Here is a 23,557-nt window from a genome sequence, read left to right on the forward strand (position 1 = left end):
TATCAGCGCCTAGTCACGAGAAAATGGGTAAACAGAATTTAATGAAAATCGGTGTGTAAAGTCTGAGAATAAGGAAGTACAGTCTACGATATAAATAATTTTATAAGACGTCTTAATATTTCAAAGCCGAAAGAAAACTAATGTGAAGGCCTACAGTATAGAAAGCTCATAAAATTAATCAACAATAACATTACATTGACCATTGTTTGTTGTGATGTGCTTTGTGTCTTCTGTTTAAACTCTTCTCCGATAGATAGGATTACTGCTGCGTACCGAGTATGTTTTTAAAAATTTGTTGTACGTCGCACCGACACAGGTAGGTTTTATGGCGTTGATGGGATAGGAAAGGTCTAGGGGTGTGTAGGAAGGGACCTTTGTTTTTATTAATGTACAGCCCCAGCATTTACCTTGTGTGAAAATGTGAAACCACCGAATACCAACTTCAGGCCTGCCGGCAGTGGTGTTCGAATCCACCCTCTCCCGGATGCAAGCTCACAGCTGCGTGGCTGCCCGGTCGTACCGAGTGTAACAGCCTGCCTGAATATTGGCGGTAAGTAGCGGGGGAGTTAGATAACTTTCTTCTTTAGCATGCCATTCCTCTGGTTCATAAATTTTCTGATACTACTGGTACGTAACACACTGGTTCATCATAGCATTCGAGCTATTCAGTCCCTACTCTGAGGCACTAATTGGAATGAACAGTGTGCATATTTAATGGAATAATGGCAGAGGAGTTTTCACGACAGTCTGCGACCTGGTCATTCCAGCTTTGGGACTTTGGACTGTTAGATCGGCACTGTAGTACTGTTCGTTGAAAGTGAGAAAGTGTGCGAACATTCCTACTGACGTTTTGTAATTACCTATGTTGAATTCAGTTAGGAAAACCACTAAGTCAGTCTCTCTGAGAATCCCATAGCGAAGCACGGGTACATCAGCTAGTTTTACATATACAAAGGTACGATCCACCCTTGATCAATAACAGTGACTATGGTCATCACTGCCGCATGGGTTCGAACCCACGCTCCTCAGATATCCGATGTGCATTTCCTGAAATTCCCTATATCGATTTAATTAAATAAAGAGAAAAATTGGGAGGAATTCTTTCATGTCTTGAAATATTGATTTTCTAACGACGGTGGTAATCTATGATTTTCCATGTGAATGTTACACCGTGATCAGGCGAAAAGAACAGCCCGCATAATGTCTCAAGTAGTGGTAAGCAAACTTCCTCCAGTCGCCTCTTCTTTCAGACAAGAGGCCGTAAATCCTTCACGGCGCTCCCAGCTGGTGGCCGCTCTCATTTTCATCCCCCGAACACAACAGCAGTTTCCAATACTGCTGCTATTATTATTATTATTATTATTATTATTATTATTATTATTATTATTATTATTATTATCACAGAAGAATATCTCTTTTCTTTTAATCATCCGGCTTCTATCAGCCTCGTATCATAATCTGGCTTTTATTCAGCCTCATTACCATTATCCCTGGTGCGGTATAACACTTTGCACTTATCATAAATTCATTTGAGAGACTCGCATTCCTCCTTACGATTCAGCCTACTGGACTTTGCCATGCGAGATGACTCCCGTTCACATCCCGATATCTCAAACACATGCATACTTATATAGGAGAGTCTGTCCTTCGAGAAATTTAAATTAACTGTACCACACGCGTTCTAAGTAACTCATGGTTCGCACCCCGCTGTCGTGTCTCCAACATCTTGATCAACAGCCTTAAAACTATAGATTGGGGGAATCTCCTAAATTACTTGAGAAGTATAAAAGAAATAATTTAAGAATCTTCTGACGACTCATATTAACTTATGAACCGATGGTAGCTGGAAACAATCTAATGAACACTAACCCTTGTCATTATGATACTTCACACTTAATCAGTTCTGGGATCTTATAACTATGTCATACATTAGTTTTCCCGGGGTCAAAATAAATGACTGGTTTCCCAATCATAGAAGAAAAATTCCCTATAAAATGATAAACTTTTTCGGACATATTTACAGAATGGATGATTCCAGATTAACAAAAAAGGATTTTCAAGTACCTTTGGGACAAAAAGGCAACAACTAGCTGGATTCAAGAAGTAAAGAAAGATTTAGAAAGAAATAACATAAGAGAAGAAGAAATTATGGACAGAGAAATTTTTAGAAAGAGGGTAGTAAGTATGGAAGGATTCCAAGGAAGATCGAACAAGAAGCCTGGTGCGAAGTGGTCCGAGTACAGAAGGAAAGAGCATAGTGAAAGGATGAAAGAATATTGGAAGGAGCAGAAGAGAAAACAACATAGTATGAAGAACTGAATTGAAATTGGCACGTGGTCCTTAGCAGGCCTCATTGGAAAGAAGAAGATGATAAACTAAGAAACTACAATCCCTTTGAAACAGCTTGTGACAGTTACCAATGCTATAATTTATTTACATGCATAAATTTATCTATTTACAGTTAAGGGGCGATATAACTTTCAGGAAATGATATTTGGAAAATGTACTTATCACTTCAGCATTGTGATCAGTTGTCCTCAGGCAGGTACATCCATAATAACTTAAACTGCCATCACGATGTCTTCAGTAGAGTGGAATCCTGGGTTTGTCTACTTTTGGGTCACGTATATGCTGTCTGGATCTTCACCTCGTATTGGATGGTCTAGAAGTTTTCTGACACGCTGTTATGGGACATAGGCAAACAGCTTGTAGATTCCTCCTGGACCTGACGATCTTGCTCATTCGTATATGAAGGGGTTAAAGGTATAGTGGTGTAAGTCACTTTATCATCGTTTTTAGGAAATGAGCATAATGCGAAAGGTATTGTAGTTAATTCAGTAGACAAGTTTTTGTGATGGTATTGTTTTAGAGGTACTACGTAGGTCCAAACTTAGGGATTAGGCTTGATTTGAAATTTTTTTTGCTCAAAAGTTGTACCTCACGCACTAACCAAAGTCACTTGCACCACTGTGCCTTACCAAAGCCTGTGACATACACCACTGTATGACCTAAAACCAAAGACTTACACCACTATGGACATCAACAAAATGATGTAAAGTTGACTTGCACTTCTCAAACACATTTTTATTGAACATTACACAAAGTATAAGAATAATACAAACAATTTAATTTTTTATCACGAATGGAGTCTTAATGTTTTTAACATGGCAATACGGATTCAGTCTATTTCATCAGGATATGTGGTTTCCACAATTTCCAGAGGTCCAACATCTACAAGCTCCTCACCTTCTTCAATAGTGGTTCGCAGGGAAACGAAGAATTCATGTTTCACTGGTGGAATGTATGGCAGAAGATCAAGCATATCTTTCTTTTTAGCCTCGGTAACAGGCCTTCCCCTTGGGTACAAAACATCTTGAGAAACGTTGGCCAGAGAATGTCGCCTACCGGGCTTTGCTGCCTTTAGATTTACTTTAGAAAATGGGATATCCTCATTCACAGTTTCTTTGTAGAAGAGAGTGTAAGGTTGATCTTTCAAAATTCGTATCCATTGAATTTTCAACCAATTAACAGCAATGTTGTTCTCATTTTTCTTTCGTCGCGTGATACAACTTTCCAACTTTGCAACAGATTTGAAATCCTCTCGGCTCATTTTCGTCACCATGAATGGATTGTTCCTTCGGCACTTCATTATGATACTGTACCAGTCGTCTGCAGTATAAATGGACTTGTTCTTTGCGTACGATTCAATTGATCCAAATTCAGCGTCGTTGGGTAGAAAAGAGTGGCCACTTACCATAAATTTGTGATCGATAATTTCTGCATTGCTTTGAGGGCCCTGTATGTACTTCATGAGGTACAAGGAAAACTTAATATTACGGTTTTGGCCCGTGCATGCGTCACTGTACAACACTATGTGCCTAGCAGATGACGCTCTTGCTGCAAGATGTTTGACGATACAGGAACCAATCTCTTGAGACCCACGAGAAGCGATCGTTTCATCCCAGCAGAACATGAAGCCTAAACTTGTTCCAAGTTCATGGCAGCCAAGGTTATAACAATACATATTCCGCTTATAGTAAGCCACGGACGTCGTCAAAACAGGAAATGGCAAAGCCTTTTCGAGGTCGAATGTCAGACCATAGAAAGATTCGTCTTCCCGTGCTTTCACTTTGTCCCGATCTCTAGCCTCTCTCACCTTTTCGGCATTTCTGAGGTGTAATTCTTTTTCAGCCTTCAGCTTTGTAGATTCGTCTTCATCTTCACACACTTCAATCTTCTTGTCAAGCACATCGCATCTGGTGCACGTATCTTTAAGAGGCCGGTGGAAATGCAAGTTGAACTCATTGCTAAAGGTTCGACGGTAGATGGCTTCAGAAACAGGAATATCACCTTTTTCCGTGCACTTTTCTTTGTACAGTTCATACATTGTACGTACATTCATGTCAGGAGGAAGGTATTTCCTGTTAGGGTTCTCTGATCTACTGTAGTGCGATTGATACGATGGGAAAGATGCTATGTGGTCACGCACACCATTCATGGCAGCCTCCGGTGTTTTATTTTTGGGGGGATGGCGTCCTCGGCCATCACTTCCTGGTTGTTGACCCTCTCGTACTTTTTGTATTGCCCTTGTCATTCACCCATCCGAAACTTGGAGTGTTTGTAAGAAAAAACGCTTGCACACAGTAACGCTATTGCCTCTGACTTGGAATCTGAAGCTGTTTGAAACAGACTTTGCATTTCTCGTTGAATTTCGTGGGCGTCTTACATTAGGTTTCTGTTGCACAATCAAACCACATAAAAATACGTTTTGTTCAGAAAAACTGCTTAGCTTCCAAAAGGTGTCGAAAATTTCTCGCCTCGCCACTTCAGGTACGTTCTCCACACACTTTTTTTTACATTTACAATCAAAGTTCTGATACAGCTTACCGGCCACTTCTTTTCCTCTAGAGGACACGTACGGGAGCCCTGAATTTCGTGCTCGCTTTCGCTTTTGAGCTTTACTTTCGTGTTTTTGTCTTTTCCTCGTTCTCGGGTGAGCGTTTTCTCGATTCTCAGAAGTTCCAGCAGTAGGAAATTCGCTGGAATGGTTGCGTTGGCGTCCGCCGTCTACCTCTTCATCTCCTTCTGATTCTGAAACAACAAACATCTTGTTACACTTACTACCGAAATAAAAAACTGCAGGGGAAGCTTCGATTCAGCATTCGAAATTACGTGAAAAACGATACTCAACACGACCATTTTCAATAATCACAGAAAATTCACTAAAAACATCACTCTTCATGCATTTTTCTCCATTTTTCCTTTCTTTTTTTCCGAACCGATTACAAAGGTGTATTATTCAGGGAATAGTAGACCAAAAGGACCTAAGGCATAATCTAATGTAAGTACTTGCTAAAAACGTTGCAACAAAATAGGTTAGTAGGTGAGTAACTGAGAGGTTAGAAGGTGAATAGTACTTACCATCATCTGTTTCTGATGTGTTTTCTCCTTGTTCACGCTCCCATTCATCACTGGACTCCAGCTCATCCAACGGATCACTTAAACTTATTTCAGAATCCATCGTTTCTTTGAGTATTCACGCATGCATTCAACACTCGATGAAAATCGCGGAACAATTACAACCACACTGGTGTAAGTCTGACTCACACCACTTCAGTTATCAGCAAAACAGATGATCCATTACCAGTCTAACTTGTGCTGCCATCTAACGACGAAATGAGTGAAGCTCTGACTTACTCCACTTTTTCTATGAACAGTTTTTTATTTCTACATCGCCTTTCTGTGCCTAAGTCAACTTCTACCGAAAATTGACTTACACCACTTTGACTTTAACCCCTTCATATGTAAATGAGGAAATTATTTGGTTACAGCTATGTTAATTATATGCCACATGCTATACCTTGATGCAACTAGAATCACTCATAGGCTCGAGTGTACTAGCCCAGTAACGATATTGTCTTGTAGCTCATTACTAGGGCTCAGATGTTTAGGAAAAGTCATAATTTTTCTTTGTCTGTATTTTCTTGTCTGATTGGATTTTGGTGCAAATCAGGTGATTATCGTCACAATTAAGTGATTTTAATTTGTCATATAAATGCATATTTTGGCTATTTTTTGCCATAAGGTCATATTTTGAGCTATTTTAGTAGAAACGTCATATTTTGGTCATATTTCGGCGGTTTGACGACAGCTCTAAGTGTGCAAAATCATCTTCAACTTACCGAATGCGAACTAGTGTTCACAAAACTGTTTCTCGGTATCACGCTGTTTATACAGTTGGAATACCCTTTGTATACAATGAAGGTCATAGACCTCACCCTAACCAACCTGCTGTACTCGGCAACTCGGTCTCCCAGGTAGAGACAGAAATAATCCGGAAAATGCTGTCCCAGCAGTGAGCTAATTGCTTCTGGTAATCGCTCACTGGACTTTGTTCAGATATTAGAACCTCAACCTCCTTTCACTTACACAAGTGTCAGTTTACAGTAAATCGTAACCCAGCACACATTCTAGTATGCCTGAGGAAAAGTTTACTAGTGTAAAGTTACGAAGCTTGGAGAGGAATATTTCTGTACAGATGGTTTAGTTCTATTTTGCAAGTTGTGTGCAGTGAAAGTCGTGGCTGAAAAACGTTTGAATGTGCAACAATATCGTAACACGGCAAAACACAGCAGCAATGTCAAACGTCACTATGCCGATAAGAAGAGGCTGCAATTGATATTCGATAAGGCTGTTTCATCTTCAGCGATGGACAGATGTTCGGATTTTTCAAAGGAACTTTGTGAGATGATGGTGTCTGCAAACATTCCTCTAAACAAGGTAACAATCCCCATTTCAAAAATTCCTGGAGAGATACACTAAAAAATCTGTTCCTACAGAGTCAACACTGCGAAAAAAACTATTTATCGCTTTGCTTTGAAGATACTCTAAATCTAATACGACACAGTGTAGCGGACAATAAGATTTGGATATCTATTGATGAGACGACGGACACTGTTCGTGACAGTGTAAAACGGAAACTTTCAAAATGTGCTTAATCGAAATTATGGTTTTCATCGTGCATGCAAGATAAATAGTGGTCTTAGAGGAGAAGAGGTACCAGTACACTTCAAGATGAGTGCATACTCAACAACAGTGATTTAACATTATTTAAATATGCACCAATAACGTCTTGTGACGTAGAAAGGAGCTTCTCTTCTTAAAAGAATGTGTTAAGTGATAATCGGAGGTCTTTCGTGCCTGATGCTTTGAAGATGAATCTTGTCATACACTTCAATTCTACCCGCGGAGAAGAATGAAAAAGGTATGTGAGTTTGCACTATAGGCTCTGACGCCCTACCATAATGTATGAAAGACATCTACTTAATTCGTTTCTTGGTGCTCAATTTAAACTTTAACGCATTTGAATAATGTTAATGAAATCTGGGCTTAAACGTTCCAAAATATATATTTTTAAGTAGATTGATTTCTAGTTTTCTTGTATTTCAAACCACCAATGCAGGGTGCAAACAGGTTTTGACTTTTAAAATGTTGTGTAATCTGATACTCTTAGCAAAATTAGTACTCCGTAGGTATGTATTCACAAAAGTTTGATAAATGAATCAAGGATAATAGACTGTGAATAATTGCTGCACATGTATATTCAGAACTAATATTAAAGTAAGAGTAAAGAATTTAGTTAACAAATATGTATCAGAGGAATTTCCGTTTCGATTTATAATTTATTTTTAAATGACCATATTTTGATTAATCATTTTCGGGTCATATTTTATAATTTTTACGTCATATTTCGTCACTTTTGAGGTCATATTTGCTTGCTTATTTGGGCTATTTTTAGGTCTTAAACATCCGAGCCCTACTCATTACCTATTTCCTCTCATTTACAGATCACAATTACTAACAATCAACTAGGTACTGAAGCATCACACATTCACCTGAACTCTGTCTCTAGATACACAAAGTTTAACTAGTATAACAGTCTGCGTGTTAATGATCTTATATTCGCCTAATTCATGGAACTTATTACACGTAGGACATGTTACTCACTTTGTTTTTATGGTATTCAGCAGACGCTGCCCGTTCAGTTATAATTATCACACATAAACCACTACTTCGTCTCGCCAAGTTTACTTCCCGACTCTACTATCGTGACGTTATACGTATTTCTACGGCACTTCACTTTCTTTGTCTGACCCCTACACTTAATTATGTTATGTACATATCAATCCGTACATGATAAACATCACTGACTGCCACACGGCTCAATATAGGCGAATAGTACTCGTTTCACTGGGACTATATAGTTTTACACTTGACATTAAAACCTCACAATGAATGCATAATTCATAAATCCGTAGCACTTGAATAATAATTTTACACAGGTCGATAATTAACACCGTACTTTATGGATCACTGTGTACAAATATCTGCACACCGAACACTATGATGAATACACTACATTAAGACTGCGCTAAACAAAAACTGCATATAAGACTTAGCAGAGACTGAATAAAGACTGCATAAATGACTTCAAAGCTCCTTTCCTTTATACACGAACTGGCCCCGCGCTGGTGGGAGGGGTAAACCACGCCTAGTTCCCAAACATCGGTCCGCTAATTCTGGCTCCTCAACATCGGTTGAGGTATCAAATGATAGCTCTAATATTCTTCTTTCCACTGATCAAATTTCATTCTGATCACATGGTAGGTTGATTCACAATCTCTAAAGCATCATCAGATAATTTTCTGTTAAAGACGCCATGCCGTGAGGAATCCTGGCTTTTTATCTCGCGGTCAGAGCCTTGTCATCTCTTTGCGATGCGTAGTTAATGATAAATTAATTATGTAGAACACATTTTGATATCAGAAATCAGTATAAAATTCTCCGATTCACACGAGTCCTTATTCATAAATATCCGTCACTTATTTCAGAATTTTCTTTTATTATTAATAACAACTGAAGGCTGTAGGTTGGTATCAGTGGATTTGCAGGGAAATTTACAGCGATTTACTGTTTCACGGGTTGACATGACGGAAATAAGCACTTCCCTTTGACTTGAATCTCCAATCACGTGAAGCGTGCCTTCTTCTTCTTTCTCTCACAGAAAGAGAGTGTTTTTTCAAGTACTGGCTGGGGCAAGCCCTGTTTTCTCGAGTGTGCGTAATGAGACCCTAGTCCTGCCAGCCAGCAGAGAGCCGCTTGTGCCCCGTACTGGGCAAAACATGCTAATTTTGGCACTATTTATCGTAGAATGGCGCGGAAAACCGCATATTATATTCACAGGATATTGCGATATGCTCCTAACGATGTCGTGAATGGGTTCAATATAGATCAATATTTTAACCCGAATCATAATAATCTTAATGATATTTCAGAAAAGCCATATATCCTATTTGACCTTTTAATTCTTATTTTTAGAAACGTCAAACCAACAAGTCAGTTTTTCCTAATATTCACAGCACCTTTCCTTAGCGGCCATCTCTTTTCCCACATCCTTCGGCCCCGCCTTAATTCCTCCTCTTCCCACCCCGCTCTCCTTTCCCTGACCTCTCCCCTTGTCTCACCCCTTGCCCCGCCCCTTCCTTTTCCTTTGTATCTCACAACCGTTAGTATGAGGCACACAACAATACGCCACGCACCACATGCCGCAACAAGAGGTAAGTCTCGTATAACCTATGCCATTTGACTGACACTCACTCACACACACACACACACACTCTCTCTCTCTCTCTCCAACAGCATTTCAGCATGATTTTAACAAGCACTATGGGAACATTTCATTTTATTGTCGGTGTGGAAACACCATCTAGCAGTTCTGCATCAGCTGGTGGTTATTTACAGTGGCGTCCAGTGGCTTACATACTGCTAACACCACTCAAGTAAATTTGGTGATTGATAATCTGACTACAGAATCAACATTTACCAGTTCCCGTTATGCAGTTGAAATTGAAATGATTAGCAGTGATGGCACTAACAATTCTATGAATATTACTACAAGAAAGAGTCTGGATGATGAGCATACTCAAGCTGCTAAGAGTTCAGAGCCTAATTTATTTTTCAGATTTTACACACAGTTCATCCCAGATTTTAATGTTAATTGTGTGTTTGTACATTTGTTCAGTTATTAGATGTATTACATTAAGGTTGAAGATGGCCAGCCAAGGCCAAAACTAGTCCCTAGTTTAGTAATGTAATTCAATAATATTGCATGTTATAATATTGAAAAAGGTGGACCATTGTGACATTAATTTAATAATTATTATTGTGATCACAATTCAATACAGATCAAGACCATGAAGTTTATATCCTATGATCTTGATACTGTAAATAGAGAGCTACACGGGCAACATGAGATGTGTGTGCAGGCTATCCATCCTGTTTGTATCACAAACCATCCTGCCAAGGGAACCTCTTCCAACAGAACAGGGAGTCTTTCTTCAAGTGTCCAGTGACGTTTCCTCCGATGATCTTGGGGCTTAGTACCAGATTTTCTATTATACCACCCCACACGTTCACTATAATCGCATTCTGGACAAGCACCTCTTTGCTGCATTGTGGATTATGTGGTAGATAATGGTCTGCATTCCATCGATTTATACACCCATCACTATGAAAAGTGCACTGGTTTGTCCAAAGTATGTTCTTGAGAAACGAGTTATTTCGCACATTATTTACAGTGACATGTTCGAATATCCAATAATACAAGGCCAACTGACAGGTTGGATCTCCAAGATTCAGATGTTCTGTGGCATGGCGTTTCTATGGACGCAGGTCTGTTTAATTATGCTATGTACCTTTGATTGCAAAAGACCTGTTGTTGCTGTTGCAGTTTGTCTCATGCTCGTATGTGAGTTTTCTTGTAATGATTTCTGTACAGTCGCCACTTGCACAGGTGATCATCTTCACCTTTGCTGATGCTGACTAGTTACATTGGTAAATTGCTGGTATTACCTAATCACACAGAAACTACTTGGGAATACCCATATCATGGATATATCCAATCAAGAAAGCATTGAGCATATAACTGTGCTACTTGTCTGATTACGATGACATTCGCCATATATTAGGATCATGTCTGTAAGTTCCATATTCTAATAGCTATGCCTGTCCATTGCAGTGGCTCTATGTAGACTCAAACATGTTCCGTACAAACTCTGTTGGACAGGTAGGGAAACATAAGCAAAGTAATATCAGCAATATTCATCTACACCAGGGAAACATAGACAAATTCATAACAGTAATGTGTGTCTCTGTCTTATTGGCATTCACAGCGGAAGAAATGATGTCAGTACACAAAACAAGGATAGCACATGAACCATCTGACCGATAGGAGACATTTAGATCATCAAAACTTCCACACAGTTTGTTTTAATATTTAATAGAAATTAACATTTTCAGGTTTGTCCTTTTTTGTAAAACATCAATCAGCATAATCGTAGATTAGATATTTAAGTTGTCCCACTTCAGATCTTTACTCACAGAAGTGCAATTCTCAAACGCCCACCGAGGAAGTTGGCCATGTGGTTAGGGGCGCACAGCTGTGAGTTTGCATCCGGGAGATAGTGGGTTGGAACCCCACTTTCGGCAGCCCTGAAAATGGTTTTCTATGGTTTCCCATTTTCACACCGGGCAAATGCTGGGGCTGTACCTTAATTAAGGCTATGGCTGCTTTCTTCCCACTCCTAGACTTTTCCTATCCCATCGTCGCCATAAGACCTATCTATGTCGGTGCAATGCAAAGTGAATTGTAAAAAAAAAAAGTCAAATGCCCAACACACTGACCTGTATGTAAGTGATTCACTCATTATATTGAACATAGGGATAAACAGGAAACCTACAGTTCCCTCTTACTGGTCATAATTTCACAGGTTTCAGCGGATTTTTAGATGATTTCATTTAGTGGACAGTGGAAAGTGTGTTCCTCCTGATGATGAGCATATGGCCACTGTATCAATGCCACCCTTTAGTTGAACATGCTAATATATTTAGGCATCACTACATTCCACACGAAGAGCTCAGAATTGATGAAAGCTTAGTAGGCATCAAAAACAAGTCATTTCTAATGCAGTATTTGCCCAACAAGCGTCATCATAAATGGGGAATAAAATTCTGGATGCTTTGTGACACTGTTGCTTAGGATTCTTTACATGCAGGGGGGATAGATCTCAAGGAGACGAAGACAGGATCACAAAGTATGGTCTTGGATATACAGTAGTCATGAAATTGCTGAAACTAGGTAACTACTTATAAAAAACGGTACAATGTGTGAGGATATGTTTGATACTTTTTTTTTACCCCACAAGTAAAAATAATACAGTATTAGATCTGGAGAACAAGGGGAAAATAGGCCAGCACTGTTCACTACTCTGTCTGCAAGTACTACTGAGATTGTAAGAAGGGAATCCTCTGCTGTATGAGCAGAGGCTGATACTTGTTGAAACCACCCATGCGATTTTTCTTCTTCCGTTAACTGATGGAAGAATGGCATCAAAATGTCATCTTGATACCTCTCTGCATTTACAGTCGTATAGAAAAAAAAAAATGGCCCAATTATTCATCTTGCACTAACAGCACACCAAACACCAATCTTCCTTCCAGGAGGGACTTTGTAAACACCATTACGTTTTTCTGCACACCAATAGCGAGAGTTATGACTGTTCACACGACCATTAAGATGAAACCAGGACTTTTACACACAAAAATACGGTGTTGCAATGAAATTGTCTCACCGTGTTAACAGCTGAGATTCAGACTGGCAACTCATGCTTGCCAGGTTAAACACGTGCAGGCTGCTTGCAAGGTCAATAACTATGCGCGCACCTTCCATACTGCAGCTGCCGTAGCCCAGAATACAAACACCATGCGTCTGGTCTAGATTTATAAGGGAGACCATGTATATGACTGGCACAGTACAAAGGAACAGAAAATACCTGCCTAAGTCTTTTCAGAAGAAGTTTTACAGTAGAGGGAACTATGTATTACCATTCTGGACCTGTTTTGGCCTGTGATAGAGAAAAGAAATTACAAAGGGCACTTGTGATTCTTCTCTCCAGTAAGGCAACTGCAAATACTAGAGAAGTGGTAGTATACAGACAGAATGTGAGAAAACTTTTGACTAAACCTGAAGTTGTTCACAGTTATAACAAATTCATGGGTGGCATTGATTCCTCTGACGTGTTGTTGTATGCCTACCTCGATGAACAAAGAACTGTTCGATATTGAAAGAAGGTAGCATTGAACATCGTTGCCAAGATGGTACTCGTTTCTTATATTCTCTATCAGGAACATTATATGGGTCAGGGAAAATTAAATTTAAGATCCAGTTTGAGATTCGTGGTGGATATTATTGAAGACTTGGGAAGTGAATTGATGCAAACCAAGGACACTCCAGCAAATATTCCACAAGGGTCTGCAGGGCTGAGTAAACTTTTAAATAGGAGAGAATCCAGGTGTTGTGTATGTTCCTCAGAGGGGATGAATGATTGAGGACCATTTGTACTAGATGTATTAAAGGACTGCATGGAGAGTGTTTTGCAAAACACAGATGCACATAAGTCAGTGACACATCAGTGTACATTTTTCAATATATCTTCTCCAGAGGTGCCAACTATTACGGATTGTCCGTAATTATTACGGATTTCACCTCACAATTAAGTTACGGTCAAAGGGGAAATAATTACGGACAAGCTGACATTATCACGAAAAAATAATTTTTGACGGAAACAAAAGAAAAGGAAAAATGTTGAGTCCTTTCGAGCCTTTCTCCTAAATCGACTTTATTTCAGTGCTTGTGAGTTGGCAACGATAATCTTCTCATCTTAAAACCCTATGATGGTAATATCTAATGCGCTAATAGGGGTTAAAACCACCATCATATTTATGTCAAATTTGATATAGAAAGCCAGTAACGTAGTGCCAAATTACTTGAAAATGTTCTTATTTATCAAGATTTCATGTTTTATATTATTTTTATTTTATTTTTTACATTTAAACCAGGTATTGCCAACTTTTACCCTGGCTAACCCAGCCAGTGAGCGATAGATCCCAAGGGGGAACATTCGTTCACCAGCTGACCTTATTTTAGAGGCATTTAAAAGGGATAGGATTGTCAACCAAGCAAAAGAATAAATTTAAACAACATTTCTGACATTTATTATATATAAGCACTCATAAAACAAACAAAATATTCTTGCTGTTACAATATTTCTTTCACGAAGTTGATTTTTCTCAGAACAGACTGTATATAAATTAAATTTATCTTCATCTGCGTTGGCAAAAGGTTACGCTCTGAAAAGACAATAAATTAAAAATTGGCCTTCACTGGCTTCAAAATTTGGAAATTAAATATAACGGTGCCTTTCCTAACTCATTCAAACATTCACTGAATAATCTGGCATATGACCTTCTCCTATTTTCTCAATAACAAAATAAATTTGAAAATTCCACTTATCCACGTGGTAATTATTGCGTTAATATGAATCTTCTAATTATTTAATCATTAATTATTCATGACTTATTTAACCATTGAATTAATTAATTAATGAATTAATAATCATTATCTCCTTGAGTTACTTATTAAGTACTCAATCTACATTGATCACTGACAAGGGGCATTTCCTCCTCATCACCACCGATTTCTCTCAAATTTGTAGAACATGCAGGGCTTGGCTAGAAATGAAAGTACCCGAAGTGGGAACTCCAGACTTTTTTCTCAAGTTTTATATTATTCATTTTGCAATTGAGCAAAGTGGTGAATAGTTTGATTTATTTATTTAAAAGCAAAAGCCATATAGGATGTCATTTTTTAATGAGCGCATAATTGTAGATATTATACAAAGTCTTTTTGTACGCGCTTTAATTACAATCTCTCGTTGAAAAGTCTGACAATGAAATGCCAATTTTTTACCTTTTCTATGCCTTTTGCGTATAAATAAATACATAAAATGAATTATTCACCTCTTTGCTTAATTGGAAAATGAATAATATAAAAGTTGAGAGACAAACAAGAAACAAAAACAGAAAAACAAACAAAAAACAAAAACAGAAAAAACAAAAAAGTCTCCACACTGGGAGTCGAACCCACAACCATCGAATTACTATTCCGAGCTCTTACCACTACTCCAACTACTACCGAGCTCGATAGCTGCAGTCGCTTAAGTGCGGCCAGTATCCAGTATTCGGGAGATAGTAGGTTCGAACCCCACTGTCGGCAGCCCTGAAAATGGTTTTCCATGGTTTCCCATTTTCACACCAGGCAAATGCTGGGGCTGTACCTTAATTAAGGCCACGGCCGCTTCCTTCCCACTCCTAGCCCCTTCCTGTCCCATCATCGCCATAAGACCTATCTGTGTTGGTGCAACGTAAAGCAACTAGCAAAAAAAAAAAAAAAAAAACTCCAACTACTGCTCGGCATGCGCACTAACGTAAGTGGCTTATACGGTGCGAGAGCCGCATCAACATTTTTATTTTTATTTTCTATACGCTTGGCCATCTGGAGTTCCCACTTCAGGTACTTTAATTTCTAGCCAAGCCCTGCATGTTCTATAAATTTGAGCGAAATCGGTGGAGACGAGTAGGTAATGCCCCCGGGTGAGTATTTAACCTAATCACAGATTTTTTTTTTTTTTTTTTTCTTTTTTCATTATTTTAAATCTTGGTCTTTAAACTAAATGATCTTATTCATGTGAATTAAATTTAAAGAAAAGAAAACCTAAATCTTGTTGTTACGTTACTATAACTTCAATAATATTTCATTAAACGCTTCCACAGAACCAACAAACGACATCGCCGAAATAATCTGGATCACTGTTATAAACACATGACCAGACTAACACATTGGGGACCAGGTGCTCATCACATTGCTCAACCCCAGCACCCGGCCATTTTCGTGTAACATACTGCTACAGTGCATACACATAAACAAATTACTCTAACTTCACTAATCTTCTACTGATTATGGTGAAATTTACTGGAGACCTTTGGTAAGACTTCTAATAATGTTTCTGTTGTGGTAGGCTGTGTAGCAATGACCTCCGTGAAGGGACACACAGCAAATTTTGAGGGGATCAGTTGACCAGTAGTCTTTCCAACATGACATTTTTTTACCTGTCCTGTCAATATAAACAAAGCAAAAAATTTTTGCAGTTCACAACTAACATCAGGCCACTTCAAGCCCTTAGGGAATTTCTCCCCATGCTTCTCCAGTATAGGCTCTGTATAATCCTATAAGTCTAGTTTTCTCCCTTCTCTTACTTAAAGTTTCCCACCCAAGTTCCTCCAATATTTCTGATACACTACTTTCTCTCCTGAAATCCCCTGTTACAAATCTTGCTGCTTTACTCTGCACACTATTTCTTTTATTAGGTATTCTTGGTGAGGATCCCAAACACTGTTTGCATATTCCAATAATGGACGAATCATACTTAAGTAACTTTTCTCTTTTAATTCTTTGTTGCATCCTTTAAGTAGCCTCATTATGACATGTAACGATCTGTATGCTTTCCCAGCAATGTCATCAACATGATCCTTCCAGTGCAGATTACTTTCAAATCTCACACCTAAGTATTTGCACTTGCCATCTTTTGGGATAACTACCTCATCCAAAGTATATTCAAATTCAGTTTTAAAGCTCCTGTTTGTAAATGTTGTAACAGTTGATTTGTCTCCAGTAACCTTCATATTATGTTCTTCAACCCATTGTGGATACGGTCAAGGTCCCTTTGTAATTCTGAACAATCCTCAATGTTATTTATTTCCCTACTTACTAGAGAAGAAAGATCATGTAGTTTCTACACAGATGGATAGATATATTACAATAAAATAGTACTCAAATTGTATGATGAGGTTCGATTCCTGGCCGACGTCTTCACCATTCCAGTGGCTCCATCACGTGCACCTTCCCAATGCTAGAATCGCCTTACATGTTTAGCAATTCATGTTGACCGAGCTCGATAGCTGCAGTCGCTTAAGTGCGGCCAGTGTCCAGTATTCGGGAGATAGTAGGTTCGAACCCCACTGTCGGCAGCCCTGAAAATGGTTTTCCGTGGTTTCCCATTTTCACACCAGGCAAATGCTGGGGCTGTACCTTAATTAAGGCCACGGCCGCTTCCTTCCCACTCCTAGCCCTTCCCTGTCCCATCGTCGCCATAAGACCTATCTGTGTCGGTGCGACGTAAAACAACTAGCAATTCATGTTGGCACAGGAGGTGGTGCCCCACAATGAGAATGATGTTTCTCTTGATATAGCTGGATACATTTTGAGGTTGACGACGATAGCCGATGAATTGAGTTGTCTCCTCATGCAGATTGAATTTTAGCTGTAACTAACACAATCAGTATTAGAGAGTGCACGACCCAGTCGAAACTGTAGTGAAGCGTTGAATGTTACACTTATATTTGAAGCTTCAAAAACACCTCACGGTAATGTTCAACTATTGTAAGTTCAAATAGCAGAGTAGGCTGCTGTCCGTAAGAATTTAGCCTCGCTAAATAAAACATAGTCCATGTTGAAATCAGCTGTCCGAAAGATGAAGTAATAAGAGAATGTGTGCTCGAAGTCTTATAGTTTTGGCTCGGGGTGTGTCGCTTTTGAGGAAGGTTATTGGTTTGTAAGTGTCACATTTTATTGGCTGAGATTATTCTGGAAATTTGTGGAGGTAATCGCTCGCCTGCACACGCGCGGAGCATTCCTCGAGAAACCTGTCAGCCACGCGACTCTTCCCTTGCTTCGATCGACGTATCTGGCGATCAGTACTTTGCTTTTGCTAAGAACTTGTCAATCCAGTTTATACACACTGAAACAGCTCGCTGATGACAGAATCTCACCCTTGTTTTCTAATAATATACGCGAGGTTGGCTTGTAAATTTAGGCTTTTAAATTCACCAAATTTGACGGGGACAGTATAGAGGCTCACTTACTTTGCAGTGTTACCGAGAGAGAGAGAGAGAGAGAGAGAGAGAGAGAGAGAGAGAGAGAGAGAGAGTGTTTTTAATTATTATTATTATTATTATTATTATTATTATTATTATTATTATTTCCATTTTTTAACATGTAGATTTTGTAGTAAAAATGGCTGAACACCAGTGTACATAGGTCAGTGGCACATTATACATTTGCCAATATATCTTCAGAAATAAAAAGTGTGTTTTAATATTATTTACTTTGCTAATAGAGGATAAAACCAGTGTAGAAACTTTGTGCCAAATTACTTCAAATCAGATTTTCTTATTAATTTTTTTACTTCCCCCTCCCCGCTTACATTTAAATCAGATGGTATAGAGGCTCAATTACTTTGCAGTGTTATAAAGTGAATTGTTATCTTTGTTAAATTTCATGTCACTATTTTTATTATATTTGTTCCATGATTTGTAAGGAAATACGTGCATTTTGTAGTAAAAATGGCTGACACTTTTCACTTAACTATCACTAAGAGCTATGAAAGTGAAAGGGTTAATACACTTTTCTTCATCCACCTACAACTCACCACACTACCTACCACCATAGAAATATACAGTAGTGTGTACATCCCTCCATATTGGGTGGGCGCCAAGAAGGGCATCGGCCTGTGAAACTTGGCCAAATCCGCATTGAGTGCCACTCCGAATTAGATCCTCAGACTGTGACTACGGGAAAATTGCAAAAACAGGGGTACAAGGCATGATGGGTAATGTGGTAGTTTGCCATTGCTTTCCTCACTAGGCCAGTCAGTGCTAAGGCAGCACAACCTGCTCTATGGGTAGCAACTCTTATAACATTGTCACAGTCACAAGAGACAATTGTGTGGAAGCTACACATTTCTTCTGGCCTTTGCCAAGGGATAGATTCAAAAAAATGCTGCATCCGATTAAGAAATGGCGACAGGCTATACGTGAGAGTATGTGGTTTTTTATTAGCTTTTTTTGCCAGGAATTAAAACTTTGTTTTCTTTTCTTTCAGGCCCTCTCAGAATATACGTTACCTGACAAACTCTTCCTAGAGTCAGGCAAAGTGAAGAAGTTGGATGAACTTTTACCTGATTTGAAGTGTAATAATCATAGAGTACTGATTTTCAGCCAGTTTATATGTATATTGGATATATTGGAAGTTTACCTGACTCTAAGGGGACATAAGTTTTTACGGTTTGATGGAAGCACTCCTGTAACATCAAGGTAATTTTTTCCTTACTTGTTACTAATGGAGTTGTGCAGTATCCAGTATGTTTGTCAACAGCTGAATTATTTTGACTGGTTATGGGCCAAGTTAATTTTTCTTTTCTTTTTTTTTTTAGACAAGATGAATTGAGCATTTTGCACATTAATTTGTTTGTGTACTATCATGACACTGTTTTTAACTGATGTGAACATTAATAGTTATGGTAAACTGCAAACTTTTGTTTGCTGCTTGGAATGTTTGTGCACAGCTCTCCCTGTTCGAAGAATATTGAATTCTTTATTTGTTTTTCTGGGAACATCAGAATGATGTGTTTCAGAAACCCCCTTATTTCCCTGTATTTGATACCAAGTGACTACAGCAGATATTCTTGTACTGTAGTAGCAAATCCAGGGAAATAACGGACTAATGAAATTGTCATGTTCATTAACACACTTCATTATATTGTTGGCTTGCCAGGCTCAGTAGCTCAGTCCAGTGCTATTTCAAGTAGATCAGATATGCTGGCCTCATGTCAGTAGATTTACTGGCACAGAGTAGAACTCCTGCAGGACAAAGTTCCATTGTCTCAAAAAATGTTGATGTATAAAGGGGCAGTCAGATGAAAACCGAACACCTGCTACAAGGTGACCATAGAATGGTTTTATTCAAAAGTAATTGCCAAATGCATTAATACATTTTGTTACCGTGTTTTTGTTGATCACAGAGGTGAAAAAAAAAAATGTGCGGGCATAAATGGGTCTATCTACTAGAATCAAAAGATTAATTAAAAGCTTTAAAATTAGAGTTATATTTCTTTTGGGCCTTTTTTTTTTTTTTCAAAAGCTACATTTTAACAAAACAAGTCGCTCAGCAATGAAACAAGATTTCAGGTACAAAACTAGATTGTTAGCTTAGATACAAGGTAGGAGAAATCAGAAACATCAACAAAAGTGCCAATTAACAATACGAGCTTAACGCTCCCAATCTTACAAATGTTACTTGAGCACTATGGCTCATCCACTCAATAGTCAAGGAGACAGGTCTCCCAATTTCATTTACAGTGTATACTAACACCTCTACAAGAATAGAAAGAGCATATATGCTCTATGACTTTATCCAGGAGACTGCGCTCCGAACCTTATGCCTTACTGCCTTCTCAAGGCAACCTTCAACTTTTACATTTACAACCAGAGCATCATTGCTCAACTAAAATTTACACTTTCCAGGCCTCTCGTGGCATGACCTACATTTTACAATTCAAGCAGAATTCACTGTCTTAAGCACTCAACAGTCTAACCACTTAACATAAATGATTGAATTTTAGAGGAGTATCGAATAGGCCCTACTCATTTTTCCGGGCCTTTGTGGGAAGAAAAAAAAACAGAGGTTAAAGTTATTGGCCCAGAAATCAAAATGATGTGGAGGCGGACAATTGCACTCCTTGAAACTTACACTGAGAAGCTTAAAACCATAGTTGCGCCCATTGCTTTAGAGGCTAATCCTATACTACTGAGGTGACTAGATGGAGAAAATTAAGTTACAGACAGAAAACAGTTACAAAATCATAGTCACCTCGAAGTCAAGTGATAGGAAAGATTGGAAATTTAAGGTTACCGTGAAACAGGGTGATTTTGGACGGTTTTGGGTTATTTTCATCTTAACTCACGAAGGGAATCTTGAATTGTATTGTTTATCATCCTATTAATGAGAAATATATCCAATTAAAACAATACCCTACAAACGAAAAATATACGCCAACATATGTGTTCCTAAAAAATCAAAAAGTAGTGTCCAAATTTACCCTGTACATCAGGGTGATTTCGGACGCACATGCTTTCTAAACCGCTGTCCGAAATTTCAAAGCATGTTAGGACATTTCGGACACAAATAGTCTTTTATTTTAATTCTGCGTTCTTTCTGTTCTAGTGTTGTGATATTTAAAGTGTTCCGAGGGTGTCCAAAATATGCATAGCTAGTTAAAATCATTGTAATGATAAATTTAATATGTTACTGATCGATCTTTATTTTCTGACAAGGTAAATGTAAAATTTTCCGGTCAAATGAAATATTAATAGTTGTAAACTACACAGAAATCGTACTAAAAGGTCTTAATAATTTTTATTACAAACGATAGAAATTGTAATATAAAAAAGAGGGTCGAGACAATGAACATGTAGAAGCCATGGCCTATAAATCTACAAAACATTTCCTCTTAAAATAAACATTCCTCTCTTCTCAACTTGGGCTGGAAGTATTTTCGAAATTTGTTCTTTAGCTATTGTATCCTCATCAGGGATGTCAGGGAGTGCAAACACTTTTCTGCTGATTTTATGTGGGTGCAATTATTTGACATCCACATCCCTTGAATGAATATTTGAGGCCACACCAAAATACAGCCACATATGTACTTTGTTCCTCAACTTGTATTTATAATTTGCAACTTGGAAATCCTCTTCTTGCAACACTAGAACATCAGTACCTTGGTCATAACATTCATTGTGTGTTTCATTGCATTCATTTTCACTGCTGCTGCCAGCGCTATCTCTTGTTTCTGCACTTATTTCATCTCAGCGGAAGTCACAGCCAAAAATAGACTTCCAGCAAGAACATTTCATTCACGGTGGCGTGAAGTAGGAGGTTGTACTGGAGGGTAACCGCTTTCTTGAGCATTTCCTTCTTCTTCATTTAGCACTGGTTGTCCTATTTTTTTTTTCCAGATGTAACTTCCTGCTCTTTATTTTGTTGGGTGGACCTAGGTATACCATACAAATCAAATAGTTTCCTATAAGCCAACTTGCCACTTTTAATATCACGTTTTGTTTCATAATTACACCTTGACGTAGCTCCTTTCTGCCTCTGATAATTTCTAGACCGTGTCTGAAATCACCCAAACTACTTTTCATTTTCAATAAAATGTGTGTAAAATACTACTTTTCACTAAATTACACCAAAATTCCACAACAATCGTTTATAAACACTTCAGTCAGTTGATCACACTAATAACCATACTTATATTGCATACCTTCCGGTCGTGACAATCGACAGTATCCACTTAATGATAATGCATGAACTTTCAACAGTGGCAGCGCACACTGAAAATTTTCCAAAGTATGAAGTCGACTCATAATTTAAAAAACGTTGAACGCGGGAAACATAACCTCGACGTAAAACTAAAATGCACGCGGAAGTGCAAAGCAGCAGCGACTTGTTGCTATGCAACAAAAACTGGCAAATCTACCATACTGTCCGAAACCACCTCTGTGTCCAAAATCGCCCCATTTGATGGTACATTATTAAAGATAAGAAACCATCCCCTCGAGCTAGCTTTCAGAGGCTATCACATAGTTATTAAATAGCTGCCATTACCTTAATCTGCAGTAAAGCTCAATGAAAACTAAATGTGAAGGCGTACAATATCAAAAGCACATAAAATAGATCTACAATAACATTACGTTGACCATTCTTTGCTGTGATGTTGTTTGTCTCTAATGCTGCCACTCATTTCCGATAGATGGGTTTACTGCTGTGTACCGAGTACAACAGCCTGCCTGATTATTGGCGGGAAATAGCAAGGGAATTAGATAACTTTCTTCTCTACCATACCATTCCTCTGGTTCATACATTTTCTGATACTGCTGGTACGTAACACACTGGTTCGTCATGGCATTCCAGCTATTCAATCCCTACTGTGAGGCACTGATCAGAATGAGCAAAATCAAATCTGGTTAGTTTCTCTGACTTGGCGACTGGGTGTTTGTTTCAACACATTCCTCTTCATATTTATGCAACACTACCAATGGAATAATGGCAGAGGAGTATTCACGGCTGTCTGTGGGCTGGTCATTCCACCTCTGGAACTTTGGACTGTTAGATCGGCAGTGTACTACCATTCGTTAAAAGTGAGAAAATGTGTGGTTTTTCATTTGATAGAGTATTTCATATGATAGCATTGCTTTCAATTGTGACATTCCTACTGGCATCATCATAATGACCTATGTTGATTTCAGTTGGGAAAACCACTAAGGCATTCTTTCTGAGGATGTAAAAAGACAGGTGGAGAGTCAGTCTGCCATTATAATGAAAATTCCCCAATTTGATTGTGACTGACGGTAGGCAAGAGGGCCTACTCACAACGTGCATGCTACCTAACCTAGAATTCTGTATACATTGTAGAATTCTGTAGCGAAGCACGGGTACGTTAGCTAGTACTTAAATAAATTAATCTCTTTAGATTATTTTTAATAATTTTTGGTATATGTTTCAGCTCCTTTGAGCCATTATCAGCCATTAAAACTTCATTAATCTGCCCCCTCCCCCATTTGGTTGGGGGACGCAGGCGAAGAATGCACATACGTATCCCCAGGCTGCCGTAAGAGGTGACTAAAAGGGGCGACACCCCCTGTGGGTGGAGGACGCAGATGAATAATACTCCCCAGTATTTCCTGCTTGTCATAAGAGATGACTAAA

General features: G+C 38.6%; 1 protein-coding gene across 1 annotated transcript in view; it reads left to right on the top strand.

The window, feature by feature from the left end:
- Etl1 (SWI/SNF-related, matrix-associated actin-dependent regulator of chromatin, subfamily a, containing DEAD/H box 1) overlaps nucleotides 1–23,557 on the top strand; it is a 308,851-nt gene that overhangs the window by 225,536 nt on the left and 59,758 nt on the right. Inside the window, exon 14 of the mRNA XM_067139725.2 lies at nucleotides 18,896–19,107. Within this exon, the coding sequence (XP_066995826.2) occupies nucleotides 18,896–19,107 (212 nt within the window). The remainder of the gene's footprint in view (nucleotides 1–18,895; nucleotides 19,108–23,557) is intronic.

Source organism: Anabrus simplex, chromosome 2 (genome assembly GCF_040414725.1).
Source record: "Anabrus simplex isolate iqAnaSimp1 chromosome 2, ASM4041472v1, whole genome shotgun sequence".
Classification (NCBI taxonomy): Eukaryota; Metazoa; Arthropoda; class Insecta; order Orthoptera; family Tettigoniidae; genus Anabrus; species Anabrus simplex.